Below are 22,188 nucleotides of genomic sequence, written 5' to 3' on the forward strand. Positions count from 1 at the left end.
CCCATAACAATCTTATGAGACAGGCACATTACTGTGAGCATTTTATACATGATGAAAGTGAGGAACAGAGGTGCTTAGTAATTTGCCCAAGCTCACACAGCTAGTAAGTGGTAGAGCCAGGAATGGAACCCAGGCAGTATGGTTTCAGAGTTTATGCCTTTAACCTATGTTTGCCGCTACTCATTTCTTCTTTAAAACTGTCTTCCTGGGGTGCCTGGGTGTCTCACTTGGTTAAGTGTCAGACTTTGGCTCAGGTCATGATCTCACAGTTCGTGGGTTCAAGCCCTGTGTTGGGCTCTGTGCTGACAGCTAGGGGCTTGGAGCCTGCTTCAGATTCTGTGTCTCCCCCCCTCTCTCTGCCACTCCCCTGCTCCTTCTCTCTCTCTCTCTCTCTCTCTCTCTCTCTCTCTCTCAAAAATAAACATTAAAAGAAATAAATAAAACCAAATAAAGAAAAAAATAAAACTCTCTTCCATTGGCTTCCATGAAAGCACCATCTCTCTGACTCCTCCTTCATTGGTTTTCTCTCTGCTTAGCTCTGAAGCAGGAATGACATTTCCCAGAAATCTGTCTACAGCCACTGCCTTCATTTACTTTACGTGCTTCTTAGTTGAGGTATCCACTGCCATCCCTACTTGGATGATTCCCAGCCCTGTATCTCTATCCCAGAGATCCTTCCTGAGGCTCAGACTTGTGTGTCCAATTGCTCAGTGGACCACATTCCCATCTGACACATATAATAAATGTATTCTTTTCCTCAGCAAACATGCTTTTTTTCCATTTAATTCTCTGCCTTAGGAAATCACCCATCACTGAAGCCAGTGAGCTGACAATCACCTGTAACCCAGCTCTCGCTTTTTCCTGTCCTGTCCAGTCAGCATCCACCTCCGTTCGATATTTGACTGTACCTCCTAAACGTCTCTGAATTCTCATAACCATTTCCCTCGTTTTGGATTCTCTTACCCTGACTGTAGCTTCCTAACCGGTTGCCCTATGCCTCTTTAACCCATTTCTCTCAGTGCTGCAGGAGTTACTTTACAACAACAAAACCCCCCAAAGCTCCTGACATCACTTTGCTGATGAAAACTTTGTAATGACCCCCTTTTCTAAGAGAGGAATAACTGGATTCCTTGACACGATATGCAAGGCCTTTCGCAGTCTGGTGCTGCCCCTGCTTCTGGTTTCATCAGCTTCCCCTCTCTCGCTTGAAAGCAACTTGCTCTAGCAATTCTAAGCTCCTTGCGTGTCCCCTGAAGATCTCTGTGCCTTCATGAAGTTGTGCTTTCTCAAAGATCTCTCGTAAATGCCCTTTCCCAGCTGTCTCACCGACCACGCTTCCTTCTCCTTCAAGAATCAGATCTTCAGGGGGCGCCTGGGTGGCGCAGTCGGTTAAGCGTCCGACTTCAGCCAGGTCACGATCTCGCGGTCCGTGAGTTCGAGCCCCGCGTCGGGCTCTGGGCTGATGGCTCAGAGCCTGGAGCCTGTTTCCGATTCTGTGTCTCCCTCTCTCTCTGCCCCTACCCTGTTCATGCTCTGTCTCTCTCTGTCCCAAAAATAAATAAACGTTGGAAAAAAAAAAATTAAAAAAAAAAAAAAAAAAAAAAAAAAAGAATCAGATCTTCAGAAGAGCAGCAAACCAAACACATACCACAAGAGGCCGTCGCTTAATAGATTTTAGCTCCCTTCTCATGATGCACCCACTTTCCCTGACAAAATTGATGTGTTCTGCTGTATAAACTGCTTATTTTCTTTAGTCTACTAATCACGAGTATACATTTATTGGTAAATTATACCCCACTTTTAAAAAATAATAAATTCATCTTATTTTTTAACGTTTATTTTTGAGAGAGAGCGAGAGAGCGTGTGTGTGAGTGCAAGCGGGGGAGGGGCAGAAAGAGAGGGAGACACACAATCTGAAGCAGGCTCCAGGCTCTGAGCTGTCAGCACAGAGCCCGACGCGGGGCTTGAACTCACGAACACAAGGTCATGACCTGAACCGAGCTCTGACACTTAACCGACTGAACCACCCAGGTGCCCCAATGAATTCATTTTAAATAAACCCACTTACAACTTTTTTCATTCAAATGTATTATACTCTTTATTTTTTTATATTTATTTATTTATTTTTGAGAGAGAGAGAGAGAGAGAGAGAGAGAGCGAGAGCGAGAGCGAGAGCACATGTGTGCATGTAAGCTGGAGTTGCAGAGAGAGAGGGGGACAGAGAATCCCAGGCAGGCTCCATTCGGTCTGCACAGAGCCTGCCATGGGGCTTGAACTCACCAACCGTGAGATCATGACTGAGCTGAAATCAAGAGTCAGACATTTAACTGACTGAGCCACGCAGGCACCTCAGGTACTCTTTATATGAAAATAATAGTGGGGATGCCTGACTGGCTCAGTCATGTGACTCTTGATCTCAGGGTTGTGAGTTCGAGCCCCACTTTGAGTGTAGAGATTACTTAAAAATAAAAACTTTAAAAAAATAATAGGAGTCAAGAAAAAACCCCAATCTTACCCCAAATCAAATCAGTATTTTATTTGTCCATCTTATCTTTAGCTCCTTATCCATGTGCAGATTCTCTTTTCTATATTTATATTTAATACCCTCCATATGTACATTCCACCTCCTTTGATAAGGTCATACATGTTTTTCTAGTGTGCTTCTAACATGTTTCTGACTTGCTTCCTCTCCCTCACGTCTTTTCCACTAGGAAAACCAGTGACAACAGTTTGGTGTGCACCTTTCCACCCTGTTCTCCTGTTGAATCAGTTGTATTTGGGGAGGAGGAAAGGAGGTTTTGCCATTTGTTTTACAAAAAAGAGACGATATAACACACGTGTCTTTTCCTCTTGCTCTTCTCCTTTAACAATTCATGAAATTACTCCAGGCTAATAAACATAGCTCTAACTCATTCTTTCAGCTGCCTAGTATCTTAAGGGATGAAGAGACCACGATTTACTCAGCCAATCCTGTGTTGAAGGGCATTCAGGTTGTTTCCAGTTCTTTACCACTACACACAGTGTTGCAACAAGCAAATACACATATCCTTGCACACTAATGCTTTTGTTTCCATGGGATTTCGTCCCCCAAACAGGAATTGTTTATAGAAACTAGGTTGGAGCATGGTTTGTAAATAAATAAAAGCACACAGCATAGCACCATACATTCAAAGAAGGTCAGTAAATGATGATAATGATAAAGGATATTTGACTATGTGGTTACCTAGCAGCGTTTTGATGGGAAAAGATATGTTTCCCAGCAACTAGCAAGTATACATCATTGAATGAGAACTTGTAAGGAAGCACAAAAGACAGAACCTGGTGCATAGCAACTAGGAACCACTGTTGCAAAGTGTATTTCCTGTTGTATTTGCTAGGCCATCTTACACTGTGGAGCACTAGTCTAAGCAGCTCTATTACTGGATACTGAGTCCCTGACCTTCTACAGTTCTAATCAAACTATAATATGCTTTCAAAAAACCTCAGCATTTAAAGAGCTCACCAATTGTATTACCTTGAAGCTGGTGATTTCAGAGTTACGAAGGTGTCTATTTAAGGCAGTTATATGTGAAAGCACATTAGATGAGGAGTCAGAAACTAATCCTTGCCTCTGCCCACTTGTCAGCACGGCGGCATTTTGAGCAAGCCTTAAAATCCTCATATGTAAAAAAAAGCTAATAACACTCATGCTGCCTACTTTGCAGTATTGTAGTGAGGAACAAATGGAATTATGCAAATGAAAGTACTTTGAGAGAGCTATACATATATTAGCATTGTTAATATTCTTCTGATTCCTGAGTGGGCAATGTACTGTGTATAGTGGCACCTTCCTGTTCTTTGTATCGCCAGGAAAGAATACATTACCACAGAAAAGATTGATTTTGTAGCAGTCATGAAGTGCACTACGAAAGTACAGAACAATCAATATAAAAATAACAGACTAGATGTCAGCCATTGAATCTATCTGCCGACGTTGTTCAATGAACTTCTAGGACAATGAAGATATTTACAAAGCTGCCTCAGTTTTTAATGTTTCATACATAAATGAAAATAAAATAATATAGCATGATTTCCCCCCTTCTTTCCTGTAAGTTTCTATTTTTAACTCCTGTACAGCATCAGATGTAATACCCTTGTGTTCTTTCCCTGGTCCTGGCTCCTGCCCATAATATACACACAAGCTATAGGAATTCAGCTACGCTTGGGATGTTTCCTGTCCAATTACTGTTATTTTTACTGTGATTGAAACATTGAGAAATTGGTTCCATTATAGATTAATACTCCATATATATTTTGAATGGATAGGTCTATGGATGGAATAGCAGAAACTCCCCAACAGACATGAAGGATCATTCGTTTCAGAAATAAGGCATACTTACAGTGTTCACTCTTTGGTGGGACAGAATGTTGGTAGAAGGAGCTCAGAAGTCTCAGTGCCAGTTGAAATTTGGCAGTTGGTTCCTTCCAGCTGTTCTTAAAGGTATTCTCCCTGCGGGGATTTAAAAGTGGCTCCTAGTTATGGCTTAAGATTTTTATGTTTAGCTATTTCTGTTTTGATTCTTCCCTTGGGAAAAAAGAGAAAATGAGATGTTTAACCAGTAGTGAAGAGCTTATGAAGTTCTGTAGAGTTAGATCTAAATTATCACAACTGTCAATAGTTGGTAAAATCAGTGGGGAAAAAAGGCACCATGTATAAAACACACAATTTATTATTATTATTGTTATTATTATTATTATTATTATTATTAATGTTTTACTTTTCAGCTGGTTGTGGTGACATCAGGTAGACAACCCAAGAGAAAAAAAAGCAAAGATTCCTTGGAGTGATTTCAAGTCTCAGGCTTTTTCAGGATCTTTGAAGTAATAATTTGGGGATTGCTTACCATGCTTTTAAGTGTGCATCTGTTGAAGAGAAAGGAGAAAGAGAAAAAAACTTCTGAGACTGAAGCTGCCTTTATTTAAAACAGTTTTTCAGTCTAAATCTTTTTTTCAAAAGGCAGACTTTTGTTGTGGATCATTTTATATTACTTTAAAGAGTTAAATATGTGAGAACTTAAAATGTATAACAAGTAACATGGAAATAGAGTAAATAAAAATATTAGAACATACTCCATATCCTCCTTACTTTACCAAGACATGGAGAATAAATGTGATTTTTGAAATTTTCTTTTCTTTTAGAGAAAATTGAATTTACAAAATAGATAAATTACAGAAGTGAGTATACACATCATAGAAGGGTTCCTCTATAGATGTCTCAAAATATATAGATAACAGCCGAATTTCTTTTTTTGTGCATTTTTTAATGTTTATTTATTTTTGAGAGAGAGCATACGGAAGGGGCAGAGAGAGAGGGCGACAGAAGATCTGAAGCGAGCTCCTGGCTGATGGCAGAAAGCCCGATACGGGGCTCGAACCCACAAACCATGAGATCATGACCTGAGCTGAAGTCAGCTGCTTAACTGACTGAGCCACCCAGGCACCCCAACAGATGAATTTCTTAACATATAGAAATCACAGTGCCTATTGTTCCATACACAAGGCATCGTGGTGAAGAACTTAGGTACTGCAAAAGCAAAATACTCCTGTGTACTTAGGTACACAAAGCAAAATACTCCTGTCTCGTACATAGAAGTAATTTGAGTGACCTACTCTTAATTTTATATCTATATAACACAATAGGAAATAAAGAATTAGCAATTATGAAAGGAAGGAGCACTATTAATTATTGTATAGTTTTGTCATAAGTCAGAGAACTTTTTTCTTGAATTATCTAGAATATAGGCAAACAAGTAGCCTATAAAATGAGTATCATCTAAGACGCTTGAATTCACACTATGTAGATCTTGAGAAAGGCTACTTGGATGGATTTGAGTATTGATATTGAGCTATGGGACGTGATGTATACACAGTGAAGAAACTCTCACTGTACTTGAATTTTTAAAAGTCAATGACCCAGCAGACATTTTTGGTTGTTCAAAACTCTTTATCAACCTTTCTTCCTAATACAAATACATGTAATGAAAGTTTGTTTCTGATGTTATATAGAGAGTAGTATTGAAAACTTGTAAGATTAATTGTAATGAACATACCATACTAAAGTAAAATGATGAGGGGCACCTGGCTCAGTCAGTATTGCATGCAACTCCTGATCTCAAGGGTTGTGAGTTTGAGCCCCATGTTGGTGTAAAGATTACATAAGAAAATAATAAAGAAAGTAAAATTGTTCTTAAAAAATAAAATATGTTACAGAAGAAACTAACGAGCAAAACCTAGTTCTGTTTTATTCAATCTCCTTATTATAGGATTGTTTCCGTTATCTGTAAGATGTTAAGTATGCAGATATAAAACAAATATTAAAATATTCCTGTAATATTTTCCTTTTGAAATGTCACATTTCTTAACTATTTGAACCATTTCCAGACTTTAGTCCAGGCATCTATCTCATATTTGGTTTACTCATACCTAACAAGAATAGGATAATATAGATTTTTTCTTTCCCCTGCAAAGCCAAAATACATGGAAAATTTCTTGCTATTTTCTCTAATAAGTTTAAACTACATCAGTTTTATTTTCTTAAAAAATTTAATATTTTAGATTTAAGAGTGAGATTCATTTTATATTTTACAATTAAGTATTTTCTAAAACTAAGGACTAATAAACAGCAGATCTTTGAAACTTCTTTATAAAAAGTTTACAATAAAAATGTGTGTAGTTTTACAAGTGATAATGTGAAATTTTATCTTAACCTGAACTGGAGTTTTAAATATTGTTTAGAAACTATTTATTACCCTAAGTTTATCCTTTTAGTTGTTTTCATTAAAAAAAAATTTTTTTACTCCTGTGAAGACTTTAACCAATATATTCCATTTTCCATAGTCTAAAACAGTGTTTAGAAATATTGATGCTGAGTGCTATTGATTACTTTGACGACATTTTCTGAGTTTAATTTTTTCATTACCTAGCTATCTTTCAGAGACTGGCATTTTGATTTTTATAATTAATATTCTATGTACCAGGAATGGTATTTTTATTTTCTATTTATGAAGAATTGCGTAGCACAACCACTGTAAGTGATGTGCTGGTATGTTACCTTATAAATGCTCAAGGTACAGCTTCTAATGGTGAAAAATAGAAAAATAAATTGACCTTGATGAAGTGTGTCTTCTTTTGTCTGTTCCCAGGAAAGTTTATTTCAGGTATTTCTACTGCTGAAATGATTAGCGTTAACAGCTTTTTCCCTCCATTTTATTTTACAGGGTCTCTTCATCTTCCTGATATATGGGGTATACAACACAGAGGTAAGTCTGCTTGGAGTATCTCAAGGCTGACAGAGTGAATGAGAGAAATGACAGGTTTCTTATCTTGATAACTGAGGAACAAAGTTGGCTTTTCATATGAGTGTCCTACTGCCCTTCATGCTTGGACTAGCTTATATGCATCCCAGCTTACCATTAAACACTGACGCCCTGAATAAAGGGACAGCCTCATTTCTCACAGGCATTGACTAATATTTTACTACTGCCTTAAGTTTTGGAATTTTCAGTCTTTCTTTTAACACTTAGCTACCCTTGACGGTATTCAAGTTTTACAATTTAAGTGGCAGAATGCTTATAGGTAACTTCATGGAATTAGAATAATATTTCTTACCACCAAATGTTCATAAATATTACCTTTTAAGTTTCTGCACAGGTTCAGAGAGGCCCATAAAGAATAATGAATAATCTTATGGTTTCAATGGTGAAGTTTCTCAGAGAAGTCATTTACTATTTAGTTATGAGCAGTTATTTAGTTAGAAATATTGTGAGAAAATGGACTTGAAATTTCACGAAGAAAATATACTACGTAAACGAATTATTGTGATGGTTCTAGTTCTTTTATGAAAAAAATTGTGATTTATATAGGCTTTGTTAGGCAAGTAGCTGGTTTAGATTTTGGCACGTTTAATATGAAAGTGAGTGCTTTGTGTACACTAGCCACTGAGTAGAGACTTGTGTGGTATTTGTTAGTCTCTGATTTCAAGATTTTACTTTGTAATTTTCCCTCAAGAAAAAATTTGTAATTTTGCACGCGTTTCTCAGCAGTCTATACTGGGGGAGGGCAGAGTGAATCCTAGTACACGTCTTAGAAGGGCCTGGTAGTCAGTTTTTCCTAAATAAGTAACATAAGGGGCTAGGCAACATTGTAACATTGCAAACAGAGTCATTAGCCAGACTGAAAAGGTATGTGGGCATTTAAATAACATCTGATGATGATGAAGTATGAGTGTGGGCGTGTTTTACAGGGCTGCAGCACCCGGATTACACGCGGTTTCCTTCTTCAGTAGCCTTCAGGTAGGTTGGCAGTAAAACAACTTTTTTTTTTTTTTTTTTTTTTTTTGCAACGGTTTCAAAGCAGGCTCCTCCTATAAATGCAAAGGTACACGCCCACTATTAAAATATTTCCAACCTAAGAGGGATAACGGAAGAAATCTGTTTTAATAAATGTTGGGCATTTGAAGTTTACTGCTTTTAGGCAGAACCAAAAGTGCCCTAAGTGACCCACTTCTGGGTTTGGAGTGTGATTCAATACCTAGACTACAAATTGTAAGCTAGAAAAAGCCCCAACATTCAGTCCTCAGTTTCCCCCATCTTGCCAGCCTCTTTCTCTGCAGCCCCCGAGCCACGCCGCAGTAAGGTCCCGCGTAATTCCGCCCCTTGGGTTCCACCCCCTGAGCGTCCTCCCCCAGAAGCCCTCACCCACGTCCAACTCCGTCAGTGCAGCCCACCAATCACGCCCGTTCGCCTGGAAGCCTCTTTCTACAGGGGACCCAAATCCCCGCCCCTCGAGCCCTGGGCCTCCCCTCCGCCCAACCGCCCCAGTGATTGACAGGCAGACCGGGCGGAAGCTGCAGCGCAGGCGCCGTGGCGCCGCAGAGCTCCCCTCTGGCTGGGTTGAAGAGTTCCCAGCAGACACCGCGCCGCGGCTGCGCAGTACAGGGGAGGCTTTTAATTCCATTGTGGAGAGGACGGCGTTATTTTTATTAACTGGAGGCGACGGCGGCTGCGGCGGCGGCGGTACCCGTAAGTGTTGCCGGTGGGTCTGAGAGGGAGAGGGCGAGGCCCAGGGAAGAGTCCCAGGACCATGTGTGCCGGTGCCGGAGGCGACCGGGCTGGGAATTAGTGCTGGGCGCGTTGCGGTCTGGGCGGCGGCGCGGCGGGGTCCTGGGCGCTGCGGTGGTCCCGGCCCGGGGCCCGGTTCCACCCCCTTTCCTCCCTCTTCCCTCTTCCTCCTCCTCTCCTCAGCCAGGCCTCCTTCGGGGTATGAAAATCGGCAGTGGGTTCCTGAGTGGCGGCGGTGGTACCGGCAGTAGCGGTGGTAGCGGCTCCGGCGGCGGTGGTAGTAGCGGCGGCGGCAGCGGCAGCAGCAGGAGGGCAGAGATGGAACCCACCTTTCCCCAGGGTATGGTTATGTTCAACCACCGGCTTCCGCCGGTCACCAGCTTCACCCGGCCGGCGGGGTCGGCCGCCCCTCCCCCGCAGTGCGTGTTATCCTCCTCTACCTCCGCAGCCCCGGCCGCTGAGCCCCCCCCACCGCCAGCCCCGGACATGACTTTCAAGAAGGAGCCGGCGGCGTCAGCCGCGGCCTTCCCCTCGCAGAGGACCTCCTGGGGATTCTTGCAGTCTTTGGTTAGCATCAAACAGGAGAAACCCGCAGATCCTGAGGAGCAGCAGTCCCACCACCACCATCACCACCACCACTATGGGGGGCTGTTCGCTGGGGCTGAGGAGAGATCTCCTGGCCTAGGAGGCGGGGATGGGGGGAGCCACGGCGTCATCCAGGACCTCAGTATTCTCCACCAGCATGCCCAGCAGCAACCAGCCCAGCACCACCGTGACGTATTGCTCAGCAGCAGTAGCAGGACTGATGACCACCATGGCAGTGAGGAGCCAAAGCAGGACACTAATGTCAAAAAGGCAAAGAGGCCAAAGCCAGAATCTCAGGGAATCAAAGCCAAGAGGAAGCCAAGTGCATCTTCCAAACCTTCTTTGGTTGGAGATGGAGAAGGTGCCATCCTCTCCCCAAGTCAGAAACCTCATATCTGTGATCACTGTAGTGCTGCTTTCAGAAGCTCCTATCACCTGCGGAGACATGTCCTCATTCATACTGGAGAACGACCTTTCCAGTGCAGCCAGTGTAGTATGGGTTTCATTCAGAAATACCTACTACAGAGACATGAGAAAATTCATAGTAGAGAGAAGCCATTTGGATGTGATCAGTGCAGCATGAAGTTTATTCAGAAGTACCATATGGAGAGACACAAGAGGACGCATAGTGGAGAAAAGCCATATAAATGTGACACTTGCCAACAGTATTTTTCAAGGACTGATAGACTGTTGAAGCACAGGCGCACATGTGGTGAAGCCATAGCTAAAGGAGCCGCTGGTGCAGAACCTGGGTCATCAACCCATAGCAGTATGGGTAATCTGGCTGTGTTGTCTCAGGGAAATACAAGTTCTTCAAGGAGAAAAACGAAGTCAAAAAGTATAGCTGTTGAAAATAAGGAACATAAGACTGGTAAAACAAGTGAATCACAAATTTCAAATAATATAAACATGCAGAGTTACTCAGTAGAAATGCCTACTGTGTCTTCCAGTGGAGGCATAATTGGCACTGGTATTGATGAACTGCAGAAAAGGGTGCCAAAACTGATCTTTAAGAAAGGAAGCAGAAAGAATACAGAGAAAAGCTACCTTAATTTTGTGTCACCATTACCAGACATCATTGGACAGAAGTCCTTGTCAGGGAAACCAGGTGGCTCACTTGGCATAGTTTCGAATAATAGTGTGGAGACTATTAGTCTTCTCCAAAGTACCAGTGGTAAACAAGGTCAAATAAGTAGTAATTATGATGATGCCATGCAGTTTTCAAAGAAAAGAAGATATTTACCAACTGCCAGCAGCAACAGTGCCTTTTCTATAAATGTAGGACACATGGTCTCCCAACAGTCCGTCATTCAGTCTGCAGGTGTCAGTGTTTTGGACAATGAGACTCCATTGTCCCTTATTGACTCCTCAGCTCTAAATGCTGAAATTAAGTCTTGTCATGACAAGTCTGGAATTCCTGATGAGGTTTTACAAAGTATTTTGGATCAATACTCCAACAAATCAGAAAGCCAGAAAGAGGATCCTTTCAACATAACGGAACCACGAGTGGATTTACACACCTCAGGAGAACACTCAGAGTTGGTTCAAGAAGAAAATTTGAGCCCAGGCACCCAAACATCTTCAAGTGATAAGGCAAGCATGTTGCAAGAATACTCCAAATACCTCCAACAGGCTTTTGAAAAATCCACTAATGCAGGTTTTACTCTTGGACACGGTTTCCAGTTTGTCAGTTTGTCTTCACCTCTCCACAACCACACTTTATTTCCAGAAAAACAAATATACACTACATCTCCTTTGGAGTGTGGTTTCGGCCAATCTGTTACCTCAGTGTTGCCATCTTCATTGCCAAAGCCTCCTTTTGGGATGTTGTTTGGATCTCAACCAGGTCTTTATTTATCTGCTTTGGATGCTACACATCAGCAGTTGACACCTTCCCAGGAGCTGGATGATCTGATAGATTCTCAGAAGAATTTAGAGACTTCATCAGCCTTCCAGTCCTCATCTCAGAAATTGACTAGCCAGAAGGAACAACAGAAAAATTTAGAGTCCTCAACAAGCTTTCAGATTCCATCTCAGGAGTTAGCTAGCCAGATAGATCCTCAGAAAGACATAGAGCCTAGAACAACGTACCAGATTGAGAACTTTGCACAAGCGTTTGGTTCTCAGTTTAAGTCGGGCAGCAGGGTGCCAATGACCTTCATCACTAACTCTAATGGAGAAGTGGACCATAGAGTAAGGACTTCAGTGTCAGATTTCTCAGGGTATACAAATATGATGTCTGATGTAAGTGAGCCATGTAGTACGAGAGTAAAGACACCCACCAGCCAAAGTTACAGGTAAGGTCCCCAAAGTGACCAGGCTGGAGGTCTAATGTAATTTTGTTTTATTTTGAGAACACTGCCATTGGAATGTTTCTACACGATCCTATTAAGAATAATGTAATGCCCTTTCAATGCAACTTTTCATATTTAGTTTATTTTGTTAGTGTGATTTTAGCTCTGTTTGTATTATGATTTTTAATCAAAATCAATAGATTAAAAATAGTTTGACATTCAAAGTGACAATGTTTAGCAATCAAATTTACATGTATAGATTGTCAGGGAATAGCCCAAAAGTTTTAAATGCAAAAAAAACACAAAAATACAAAAAAAAAAAAAACAAAAAAAGCAAAAAAAACAAAAACAAAAAAAAAAACCTACAAAAAAGACAAAAAAAACCCACAAAAAAAAAAAAAAAACTTTTGTTGCTAGGATTAAGGTTATTCTAATTGCTTTACTCTCAGGAAAGTGTAATAACGCATGGGAATTCTGTACGTTATCACTGTAATGGAATATCCAATTTACAGATAGTATGATAATACATTTTATCATTTAAGTAAGGGATCGAAAACATTTCAAATTGCTCTATCTGGGCTGATACACATTTCATCATTTTAAGTAAGGGATCGAAAACATTTCAAATTGCTGTCTCCATCTAGGCTGATCCAAAATTCTGAGATGTTGGCTACCTATGTTTTGTTGCAGCTTTTAAATGTACTCTGAACTTCCAAACCATTCATTCCAGCCTGGTAGAACAAATATTCTTGGATCTTTGATCAAAGCCTGGAATGATAGCTTTAATAAAAGAAGAAGAAAAAATAGCACCCTCTCCTTATCCCAACTGTAACAGGGCTGTAGTTCCATTAGGAGTTATAATATCTGGCACAGTGTTGACACCCAAGTGGTTGGTTGGATCCAGTATTAGAACCCAAGTTGGAATTACATAATTTTTTGAAATTTGGGGTATGCATTATTTATTATACATGGCTTAAAGCATCGTTGTCTGTGTTATTACGTGTCACCCACACTTCTGTTTTTTTGTTCTTTTCTTGACTTACCCTCTTTCTTAAAGTTCTGAGCCTGCCTTGTTCCCTCTTCTCTCTGGACAGTTTCAATTTTAGAATGATTTACATTCCATTAGGTAACTCATTAGGCATTTTATATGCCTTGTGACATTCAAATACTAAATAATAGGATAAACAACCCCCCATCTTAAAAAAAAAAAAAAAAACCATAGAGATTTCCATGTATAATAAAGCCCCACATAGTCTGAGCTACAGATACTGTTAATAAGGTTGTAATTCCAACTGGTGACCTAGCTAATGTGAGGAATAAGTGTCTGCATTTAGTAGTGACATCAGAACCTCTTTGTGAAATTGCAGCCTTTAATGTACATTTTAAAAGGGTGCATTAGTCAGTATTGTACAGGGGTCTTGTAAAGTCATCAAAACTTGCTATGAACGCTAATTGCCATTTGAAGCTACTGATAAGACAGTGGCTTTGCTCTAAACCACTTTTTAGCAATTGTATTTTTTTCCTGATTATATTTTTTAATGTACTTTGATGTTTATGCTGATGAGTTTTTTATGTACTTTTGGTGATGTTTCAGTCTTATGTACTCTTCTGACGTCAGAAAAGTACCACTGGTTGTTTGCAGTCTTATTGTGTAATCAGCCTACCACAGGCTTCCATGTATAATAAAGTAATTAATATTGTGCAAGTGTAAAACACTTCTGTTATGAAAGCAGTGTTTGGAAAATAAGAAATTATTAAAAATGGTTACAAAATATTAGTTAATTTCCTTTCCCCACTTTCCTCCCTTAAGTCTGCTTACCAGCTAAAGGGTCACCTATTTGTCATTGCAAGATTCTTAGAAAATGTGTTTAATCCTCTTAAATACATCAATACTAAAACGTCTGTATTTCTTATTTTGGTAAGTGCAGTAAGTTCTATTGGGTACAGAGTACAAGCTGTAATCAAAGGATGGAGAGGACCTTTACCACTGTATCTCTTAAGCTGTATGATTTTTCTCCAGTGTTTGTTTTATACAGGTTTTGAATTTCTTTAACTTTTATTGTGTGTACTGAATACTGCATATGTATTATTCTGATTGTTTGCTCTAGTTTACTACCAATAAAAGACCTGTTAATCACAAAATTGAAGAAAGGAGATATCACTTAATATCCAGTAACATTTTTCAGTTTTTTTCATGAACTACATTTTCTAAAATATTCACATCAGTGGTATAACTTGCAGTTTAGAGACTTGTATTTCTATTGTTTTTTTTTTTTAACGTAAGTATTTCATGTTTCTAGGTTTATTTTATTTGAAAACTGGTTGAGCATTTTGTGTTTGAGGTGCACTATATGGAAGGGTAGAAAGTTAATATGTAAATTAGAACATGTTTTGTTGAAATTGGGTTACGTATCCTAAGTATTACATCAGAGAGACTATTGAGGCCTCACTTAAAATCAGATTCCAATATCTTTTGGTTCTAGATGCATCCTTTTTGCCTCAAAAAGGTTGTAATAACAGTAGGACACAAAAAGGGCCTTGAGCATTTTTAGTAGGAAAATTATTAGTCATAGTCTAACAATGTTTAAAAAAGTTGAATATAGATATCAGAAGGAAAGAGGTAAGACATTTAAATATTGAAGATGCAGAAGAGATATTTGAAAGTAAGTACCTTTTAAAGATGGAGAAAAAATTGTGGGTGGCTATGTAAAATCATGAGAAAATTATGCTTTGAAATTCAGTAGCTACAAATGTTGAATTAAGGAGTAAAAATATTAAAGGATAGAATAGGTCTTTGAAGCTTTGCTTTTTTTGGGTATATGATACTATTACAGGGAAATGTAAATTATATTAGACATAAACATGGGTTTGTCTCTAGAGAAATAATCTGCTGGGCCCATATGACTGGGAAAAGTAAATTAGTTCTTTCTTTGCCAAGGTCATTTCCTAGCTTTGGTATTTTCTCGAACAAGACTGCTAAACAGAATCTCCCTGATTCTGCATTCAAATCCAATTCTTAATTTTTCTGCACAGATGATTGACTTCTCCATTCTAGGTTAACCTTAACATTTTTTTTTTTTTACCCACCTCTCCCCCCCCCCCCCCCCCCGTTTTCTTCTGTTTGTGGAATGGCCATATTTGAATATGGTCATTTTAAAATTAAGGTTTTTACTTTCAAGGTGTTAGGGTATAAAGTAGAAAACTGTTGTGTTGCTGTACATTCGGGATGAATGTACCATAATTTACCATAATTTAGCAGTTGCTAGTCAGTAATTTGTGTGGTAATTCAATAATGAGAACAGAAATACGTGGAAAAAGATCTGTGCTTAATTTTTTTTCTTTATTAGTAGGCTCTACCGCCAGTGTGGGGTTCGAACTCATGACCCGTAGATCAAGAGTCACATGCTCTAACGACCGGGTCAGTCAGGTGGCCCTGTACTTAAAATTTTTAATATTTCTAAAAAATTGCAAACAGTGATACAAATATTTCTGCCTCACATTTAGTTTTCTGTATTACATTAGGTGAGAAAGGCAAAACTTTTTGTTCATTCCTGGTATCTGGCATTTTGTAGTTTCTTGTAATTAGTAGCATTTAAGCCTGAACTGGGTGACAGTTTGAGCAATAGGACATACACAGTCCTTAGCTTCCAAATTCGTAGGTCTTGTTAAACTAAAGAACTTTCTTCAAATGAAAATTAACTTCTGAACTTCAAAGTTATGTTTTTAAAGTAAACTACATCTGAAGACTTACCATTTTTTGAGTTTTATGGTCTTCATGTTTTCTGTGATCCATAATGACAGGTTTTAATTTTTAGAATGTGATGCAAGATTCCTTTTTTGGTGCTATGATACTCATACCGTCTATGAGAGGATAACGAGTTCCTGGCAGATTTTGAGGGAAAACGTGTTAGTTCCACTTGTTATTTACGTCCTTAGTCATTGATTACTTAAAATGAACATTAACATAAAGACAGCATTAGGAATTCTATTGTCTTATCCTTGATCAAAAAACTTGAAAATAAATCCTCTGAAATTATAGTGAGTTTAAACCATACAGAGGGCATACAATTCTAAAATTATTTCTCCTTTTTACCTGTTTCGCTTTTTAAAAAAGTATTGACTGCATGTGAGTGACCAACGTAAGTAGATTCTACTGTAAGATTTTCATGAACCTTTGCTCTAGGGAGAACTATATATAACATTTTTAGTGTCTCAAACTCTGGGCAGCTGATGAGAGAATTGATATCTCCCCACCCCCATTCGTTACCAGAAATATATTTGCACATGAAAGTTTACAAGCCAATTTGTATACTCACAATAACCACCCCCCTCCTCAAAATGAACAAACTCCAATAAAAAATTCTTAACCTGTGGACCTTAAAGATTCCCTGCCTTGGGGCGCCTGGGTGGCGCAGTCGGTTAAGCTCCGACTTCAGCCAGGTCACGATCTCGCGGTCCGTGAGTTCGAGCCCCGCGTCAGGCCCTGGGCTGAGGGCTCAGAGCCTGGAGCCTGTTTCCGATTCTGTGTCTCCCTCTCTCTCTGCCCCTCCCCCGTTCATGCTCTGTCTCTCTCTGTCCCAAAAATAAATAAACGAAAAAAAAAAATTAAAAAAAAAAAAAAAGATTCCCTGCCTTGGGGCGCCTAGCAGGCTCAGTGGCAAGAATACGCAACTCTTTATCTCAGGGTTGTGAGTTCGAGCCCCACATTGGGTGTAGAGATTACTAAAAAAATAAATAAGCTTAAAAAAAAAAAGAATCTCTGCCTTAGAAGAATGCCTAAATATTGAAATTTTGTGTTATAAATAGTCATTACCTAAATTAAGCGTCAGATATTAGGCATACTTAAAAGTTTCTTTATCTGCAATTTAATTAGTTACTTAGCATTTATGGAACCACATTTAGGTTACATAAGGCCATAAAGTTTTATGATAAAGCTGGTCAGATAATTAGTGGAATATAATTCTCTGCACAGTTTCCCATCTGATAATAAGTACCATAGAGACGCTAAACGTGACAATTGTTCAGTATTTTCAATCAACAAAGAAATGTGTTAACAGTGTATAATAACTACAGTCAACCATTGTGCTGCTTCAGTTGCACAGGAGTAGCTTCCCTCATAAGCAAGTATATTGATAAAAATGAAAGCCCACAGCCACCCCACATCTTTTTGCCTAAAGAATAATACTGAGTTCTTAATAACATGAAAACTGCTTCATATAGCCTGAGTGTGACTAGCTAGGTTGAAATATACTGTGCAAGATAAGCCTTGAGAAGTATGTTGTTACATGTTGAGATAAGTATCTCTTGGGAAATGTAGATAAACAGCTGGAGAAAAATGTAATGATTTGGATCTTATACTCCAAAGGGAAAATTTTGTTTCCTGTGTTTGTAGGGAGTAAAAGAATAATGAGCAGAGGTTGTGTGTTAAGGGAGGTAAGCAATATGTTAGAATAGGAGAAGGAAAGGAATAGGTTTGAAGGAAAATAGGGAATATAAAATTTACTCCAATATTGATAAGGGTCCTGGGGAATTTAAGTAACTAGAAAGGTAAAGGAGATCTTTGAAAAACTGTTCGTATTTTGTCATTCTCTCAGTTCAAACTTCTTTAGGTACTTTGGTTTGGTATGAACTTTAGTACTATTGTGGAACAATTAATAAATAACTCTTAACAGACAACTGTGGTGAACTTCTGTTTACATTCCCAATCTAGGAAAAAGATGGCTAATCTTTGTGTTTATATATTAAATCTTTTCTTTAGTAACTCATAAAGTCACACAGCTCCCATTGGTTGGTGAGAATTGCAAATAACTTTTCTTACCAAAACAATTGCAGTCAAAATTATTGTTATATGTGTTGAACTGAATATGCACAGAATTGAGGAATTAAGACAAAATCTCTGAATCAACATCCCCAACCACCAAGAAAGAGATGTACAAGTACAGTGTATAAAGGCATATTGTGTTCTGACAAAGAAAAAGTGTGAGTGTAACATGTTGGAAACTCCCTACTTATTATTTTTTAGGTTTTGCTTTGAAAAGTGTTGTTTAATTTTAACTTGTGACTGACTCATTTGTTCATTCTACTTTATACAAGATCTTGTTTTTATAAGCATTATTGGAAAATTAAAAGGAGCTAAAGTTTAATCTTGATTTTTGAGATAAATACAGCTTTTTAAATCTGGGAGTGACATTTTTAGATTAATTTCTTTTTAACAGTGGATTGCAAAATTGAATGACAAGATCAGCAATGTAACTATTTTATGTTTGGTTGCACATAAACTAGGCTCTTCCTACAAGGAAGCCAAGTATAAACATTTGAAAGAGAGTTCCTTCTTTTTGGAGGATAATGAGAACTGTAAATGGGTATCATTGTGGGTCTCCATGAATAGACAACCCATGACCTTGATCAGTTTAGTAGTGGTCCTGGAAATATCCTCTCTGAGGCTGCAGTTTTGTTACTTAGTGGCCCCAAATAACAAAAGTGTTCAGTAAGAGATTAGAAAGCAGGCTGAGATGAGACCTGGAGTTTTCCTCTTGCAAATGGATGAAGTACAGGAATGAAAGTTATTAGGAAAATATTTGCTTTTAATAGACCTAACATGTAAATTTTACTGTCCTAAGCACAATATTAGAAAACTGATTGAGGTTCATAGCACTGCATACGTGCATTAAAACGTTTTTAAAAATTAGTCCTGTTTGATCCCCTTTTGTTTAGCCTTTCAATGAACATCTTAAAATTGTGTTAATATTGTTAAGAATTATGTTGTTTCTAAGTTACTGTGGAATTTTATTCCTTTGAGTTTGGGAGACAATGCTGCAGAAGTTCCCAAGATTTTTTTTTTTTTTTAATGTTTATTTTTGAGAAGAGAGAGAGAGAGAGCATGAGCTGGTTAGGGACAGAGAGCGAGGGAGACACAGAACCCAAAGCAGGCTCCAGGCTCCAGTCAGCACAGAGCCTGACGCAGGGCTCGAACTCACAAACCGCCAAGATCATGACCTTGATTTAGTTAAGCCGAAGTTGGACACTTAACTGACTGAGCCACCCAGCTGCCTGAAGTGTTTATTTTTTTAATGTGATTTTTCCCACTAAGATCATATATGTTTCGATCACATTTGGAGTAGTCAGCTGTGTATCTTTTTTTATGAGTGTTAATGTTAGCAATTTAGCTAATCTCTTAAAAGTTTGGTGAAGAAAATTTATATGGGTAATCTGAAATCATTACACTCTTAACTTTTTTAATTGTTTCATTTTTAGTAAAGAAGAAATCATAAGTAAACATAGTTCAGGATTTATTTGAATATAAAATACCTAAGAATGTTGAACATAGTGTCAAAAGCATTCAAACTGTTGTGACAGATTTGTCTTTGAAAAGGAAGGATTGTGTAAAGGGAAAGTGTAAAGGGATGTAAGGAGATTAATGTTAGTGGATGTGTTTACCATAGTCGTATAGTAAAAGATCTTAAAGATTTGAATGAGATGCATTTGGGAGACTGGTAATAACAGTAAGCTGATATGGGTTACTGCTGATGAATCACAGGAATGTATTATGGAAGCACAATTAAAATGCGATTTGGGGAGATTTCTAGAGAAGGCTGGGGGAATGAACAGAAAATTACAGTTTTCGTTTTGTTCACACTTTAATTTTATTAAACCTCTAAAGCAAATTGATATTTGACAAGGAGAGAAAAGGTATATTAGTGAAAGATACAATGTTATTTTTGCTGATAATGCTAGTGTGTATGACCTATGAAAGGAGAAAAGGTAGTATTTAGGAAAAGTTGGGAGAAAGGGGGGCATCTTGCATAATCATGTATTTCTAACGAGAACATTTAAATTCCCTGCCTTGTAACTGTTGAGATTTTGAATTACTGTAATTTAGTATGGGTGAACATCTTAATTTATAAAAAATAATGTTCTCACAAACAACTAATTGGTTAATACAGGGTAAAAGAACACTTTTATTCTTATCTAAAAACTAGGTAGCTAAGAAAGAATTATAAGGGGGAACTTTTTTTTTTTTTTTGCTTTTAAATCCCATCAGTTCATCTGTGTATGTAATTGAAATCTTACGTAACATGCAAGTAAAAATTGATAAGATTGGATGTATAATTATGGAATCATTTCAAGGCTTCCCATGGCATTTAATGATAGAAATTATTTGTCTGATTTTCAAACCCAAAATAAATAATATGCATTTTCTAATTTAATAAGAAATGATCACTCTGGGTTATATCAGTCACTCACCCAACTGGACCAATACTCCATCTGGAGCTAAAATACAAAAACATTTTGAACAGTCTGAAAGTACTGCTTGTTAAAAACATTCAGTCCTGAATATCAGTTGGAATTTTGGCAGCTGAATATCAGAGCAGAAATTCAAAATATTTGTAGAATTGCTTTTCAGACTTCAGTTGGTGATTTTGTTTATAAACCACATATAAATAATTATTTAGATGATCAAGTTTATTCTAACACCCCCCCCCCCCCATGTACTTGCTTTGTAATAAAATATTCAGAACACAAATTACTGGGGCTGAATATATTAAAAAGAGAATTGTATTTTTAGATGGAATACTAGCAAGAGCAGATGGTAGGGACATTGCTCAGCAATAAATAAGATTAATGTGTTTAGAGCTATTAAGATTGTGAAGAGAAAGGAAAAAAGTTTAGCCTATCAATAGGAAGCAAACCACTGCCTGAACCTGACTTGACTGGATTTGAAAAAGCTCATTTCTCAGAAACATGGCTAGAGAATTGAACTTCACTGAACACATATAAGGTTTAAGGTAGATCCAGTTTCTCCCTGTGTGTTAAGAGCAGCCACTTCAAATCTTTCAGGAGGCTTTCAAATGTTGGAGAGCAGCAGTTGTTCTGGTGTATTATAAAATGTACGTCAAAGATCTCTTTTTGAAAAACACTGAATTTTGTTCACATGATAAGATTACAATGCATATCTAGAAATGTCGGTTGAAAAGTAAAATGAAATAATTCATAAAGATATTTAGTATTTACATTGTGAACATGTGAAATAAGTTATTCTTTAGAAATGGTCACGATAGTGTACTTAGAAGAAACAATAAATTTAGTTTATACTTTGGAAATGGATATCTTCAAAATTCTCATTCCTTTCTGCCATTTGTTCTATGAAACCATCAGGTTAGTTGAAGCCTATTAACTTATTCATTTATAAATAAGTTTTAGTCATATTTTTTTCTCTTAAATACAGCATCACTGTATTTTACATTAGGAATAGATAAAAAGAAATATATTGATAATTTTATAGTTGCACTTAGCTGATTTGATTTAAAATTTTAGCCATTTTTAATAAAAGTAAATTGAGCATTTTACTGTTACCAGAGACTCTCATAAGTAAACATAATATATATTTTTTAAGTTAGAAACCTATGGTGCTCAATGTTCTTGATTTTGGTCCCAATTACATTGTTATCCAGATTGAAACTGGGACAACTGGTCTTGAACTTGGGAATGTATTCCCTTCTCCATTTAGCTACTTCTTAATCTCATAATTTTCAACTCCTCATAATCTACCCACTACAAAATTCAGAGTTTGTATATGTGTTGGATTAAGCATTAAATAATGTTGAAGGAGAATGTGGAAAAGAAAGCTTTTGCTAATCTATTAGTGAAATCAGACACATTAGTCACTAGTATTTTGTATTATATGGTAATCAGAAATTAAGCTAAATGTTTTTTTAACATCAAACATTTCAGTATATTGCTTCCTGAGCAAGTCCAAATGTATATAGATGATCATTGCATCAAGAAAAAGATGCCATACAAATAAAAGAGATTATATGGTACTGGGATTTGCAAGATTTTTCATTCCATGAAGTATTCCTTGCATCTATCTCGTCAGTCTTAGAAGCTGAAAGGAAGGCAATATAGAGAAATATGGCATTACTTTTCGTTAGCAAATAATTCCTCTGCTTAGTCTTTGGCAGCCCTAATTCTCGTCTAGTGAAAAGTTTTAGAATGTTTAAAACATTAGCCAATGCTCCAACACCACCTCCTTGGCTTTCCTTTCTCATCTCAAATCAAAATCCATCTGATTAATTGGTCCTTAATTCCAATTTTCCTGCTTTAATTTTTGCATTTTTTTGGTTTACTGTTTATGATTGAGTTTTAACTGACATGTTAACATTCTATTAGTTTTAGGTGTACAACATAATGATTTGATACATGTGTATATT

At 37.8% G+C, this 22,188-nt stretch overlaps 1 protein-coding gene across 4 annotated transcripts; it reads left to right on the forward strand.

Moving 5' to 3' along the window:
- Positions 1–4,777: 4,777 nt before the first annotated feature.
- On the forward strand, positions 4,778–14,119 carry ZNF281 (zinc finger protein 281). Of its 4 annotated transcripts, XM_045456572.1 has the most exons (4): positions 4,778–4,860; positions 7,257–7,298; positions 8,282–8,330; positions 9,282–14,119. In XM_045456572.1, exons 2-4 carry the CDS (start codon positions 7,279–7,281, stop codon positions 11,982–11,984), a joined length of 2,772 nt encoding a protein of 923 aa, XP_045312528.1. In that variant the 5' UTR covers positions 4,778–4,860; positions 7,257–7,278; the 3' UTR covers positions 11,985–14,119. The 4 variants fall into 4 exon arrangements, with proteins under 4 accessions (XP_045312528.1, XP_045312527.1, XP_045312529.1 ...); XM_045456571.1 differs by lacking the exons at positions 4,778–4,860; positions 7,257–7,298; positions 8,282–8,330 and adding an exon at positions 8,895–9,059 and having other exon boundaries at positions 9,286–14,119; XM_045456573.1 differs by lacking the exons at positions 4,778–4,860; positions 7,257–7,298; positions 8,282–8,330 and adding an exon at positions 8,944–9,059.
- The last annotated feature ends 8,069 nt before the right edge of the window (positions 14,120–22,188 follow it).

Source organism: Leopardus geoffroyi, chromosome C3, assembly GCF_018350155.1.
Source record: "Leopardus geoffroyi isolate Oge1 chromosome C3, O.geoffroyi_Oge1_pat1.0, whole genome shotgun sequence".
Classification (NCBI taxonomy): Eukaryota; Metazoa; Chordata; class Mammalia; order Carnivora; family Felidae; genus Leopardus; species Leopardus geoffroyi.

Excerpts from the sequence above, each read along its gene's own strand:
- ZNF281 (XM_045456572.1), top strand. The coding sequence starts at position 7,279 with ATGGGGTATACAACACAGAG. Across the intron at positions 7,299-8,281 it reads ATGGGGTATACAACACAGAG|GGCTGCAGCACCCGGATTAC; the intron begins GTAAGTCTGCTT and ends CGTGTTTTACAG. Across the intron at positions 8,331-9,281 it reads CCTTCTTCAGTAGCCTTCAG|CCAGGCCTCCTTCGGGGTAT; the intron begins GTAGGTTGGCAG and ends TCCTCTCCTCAG.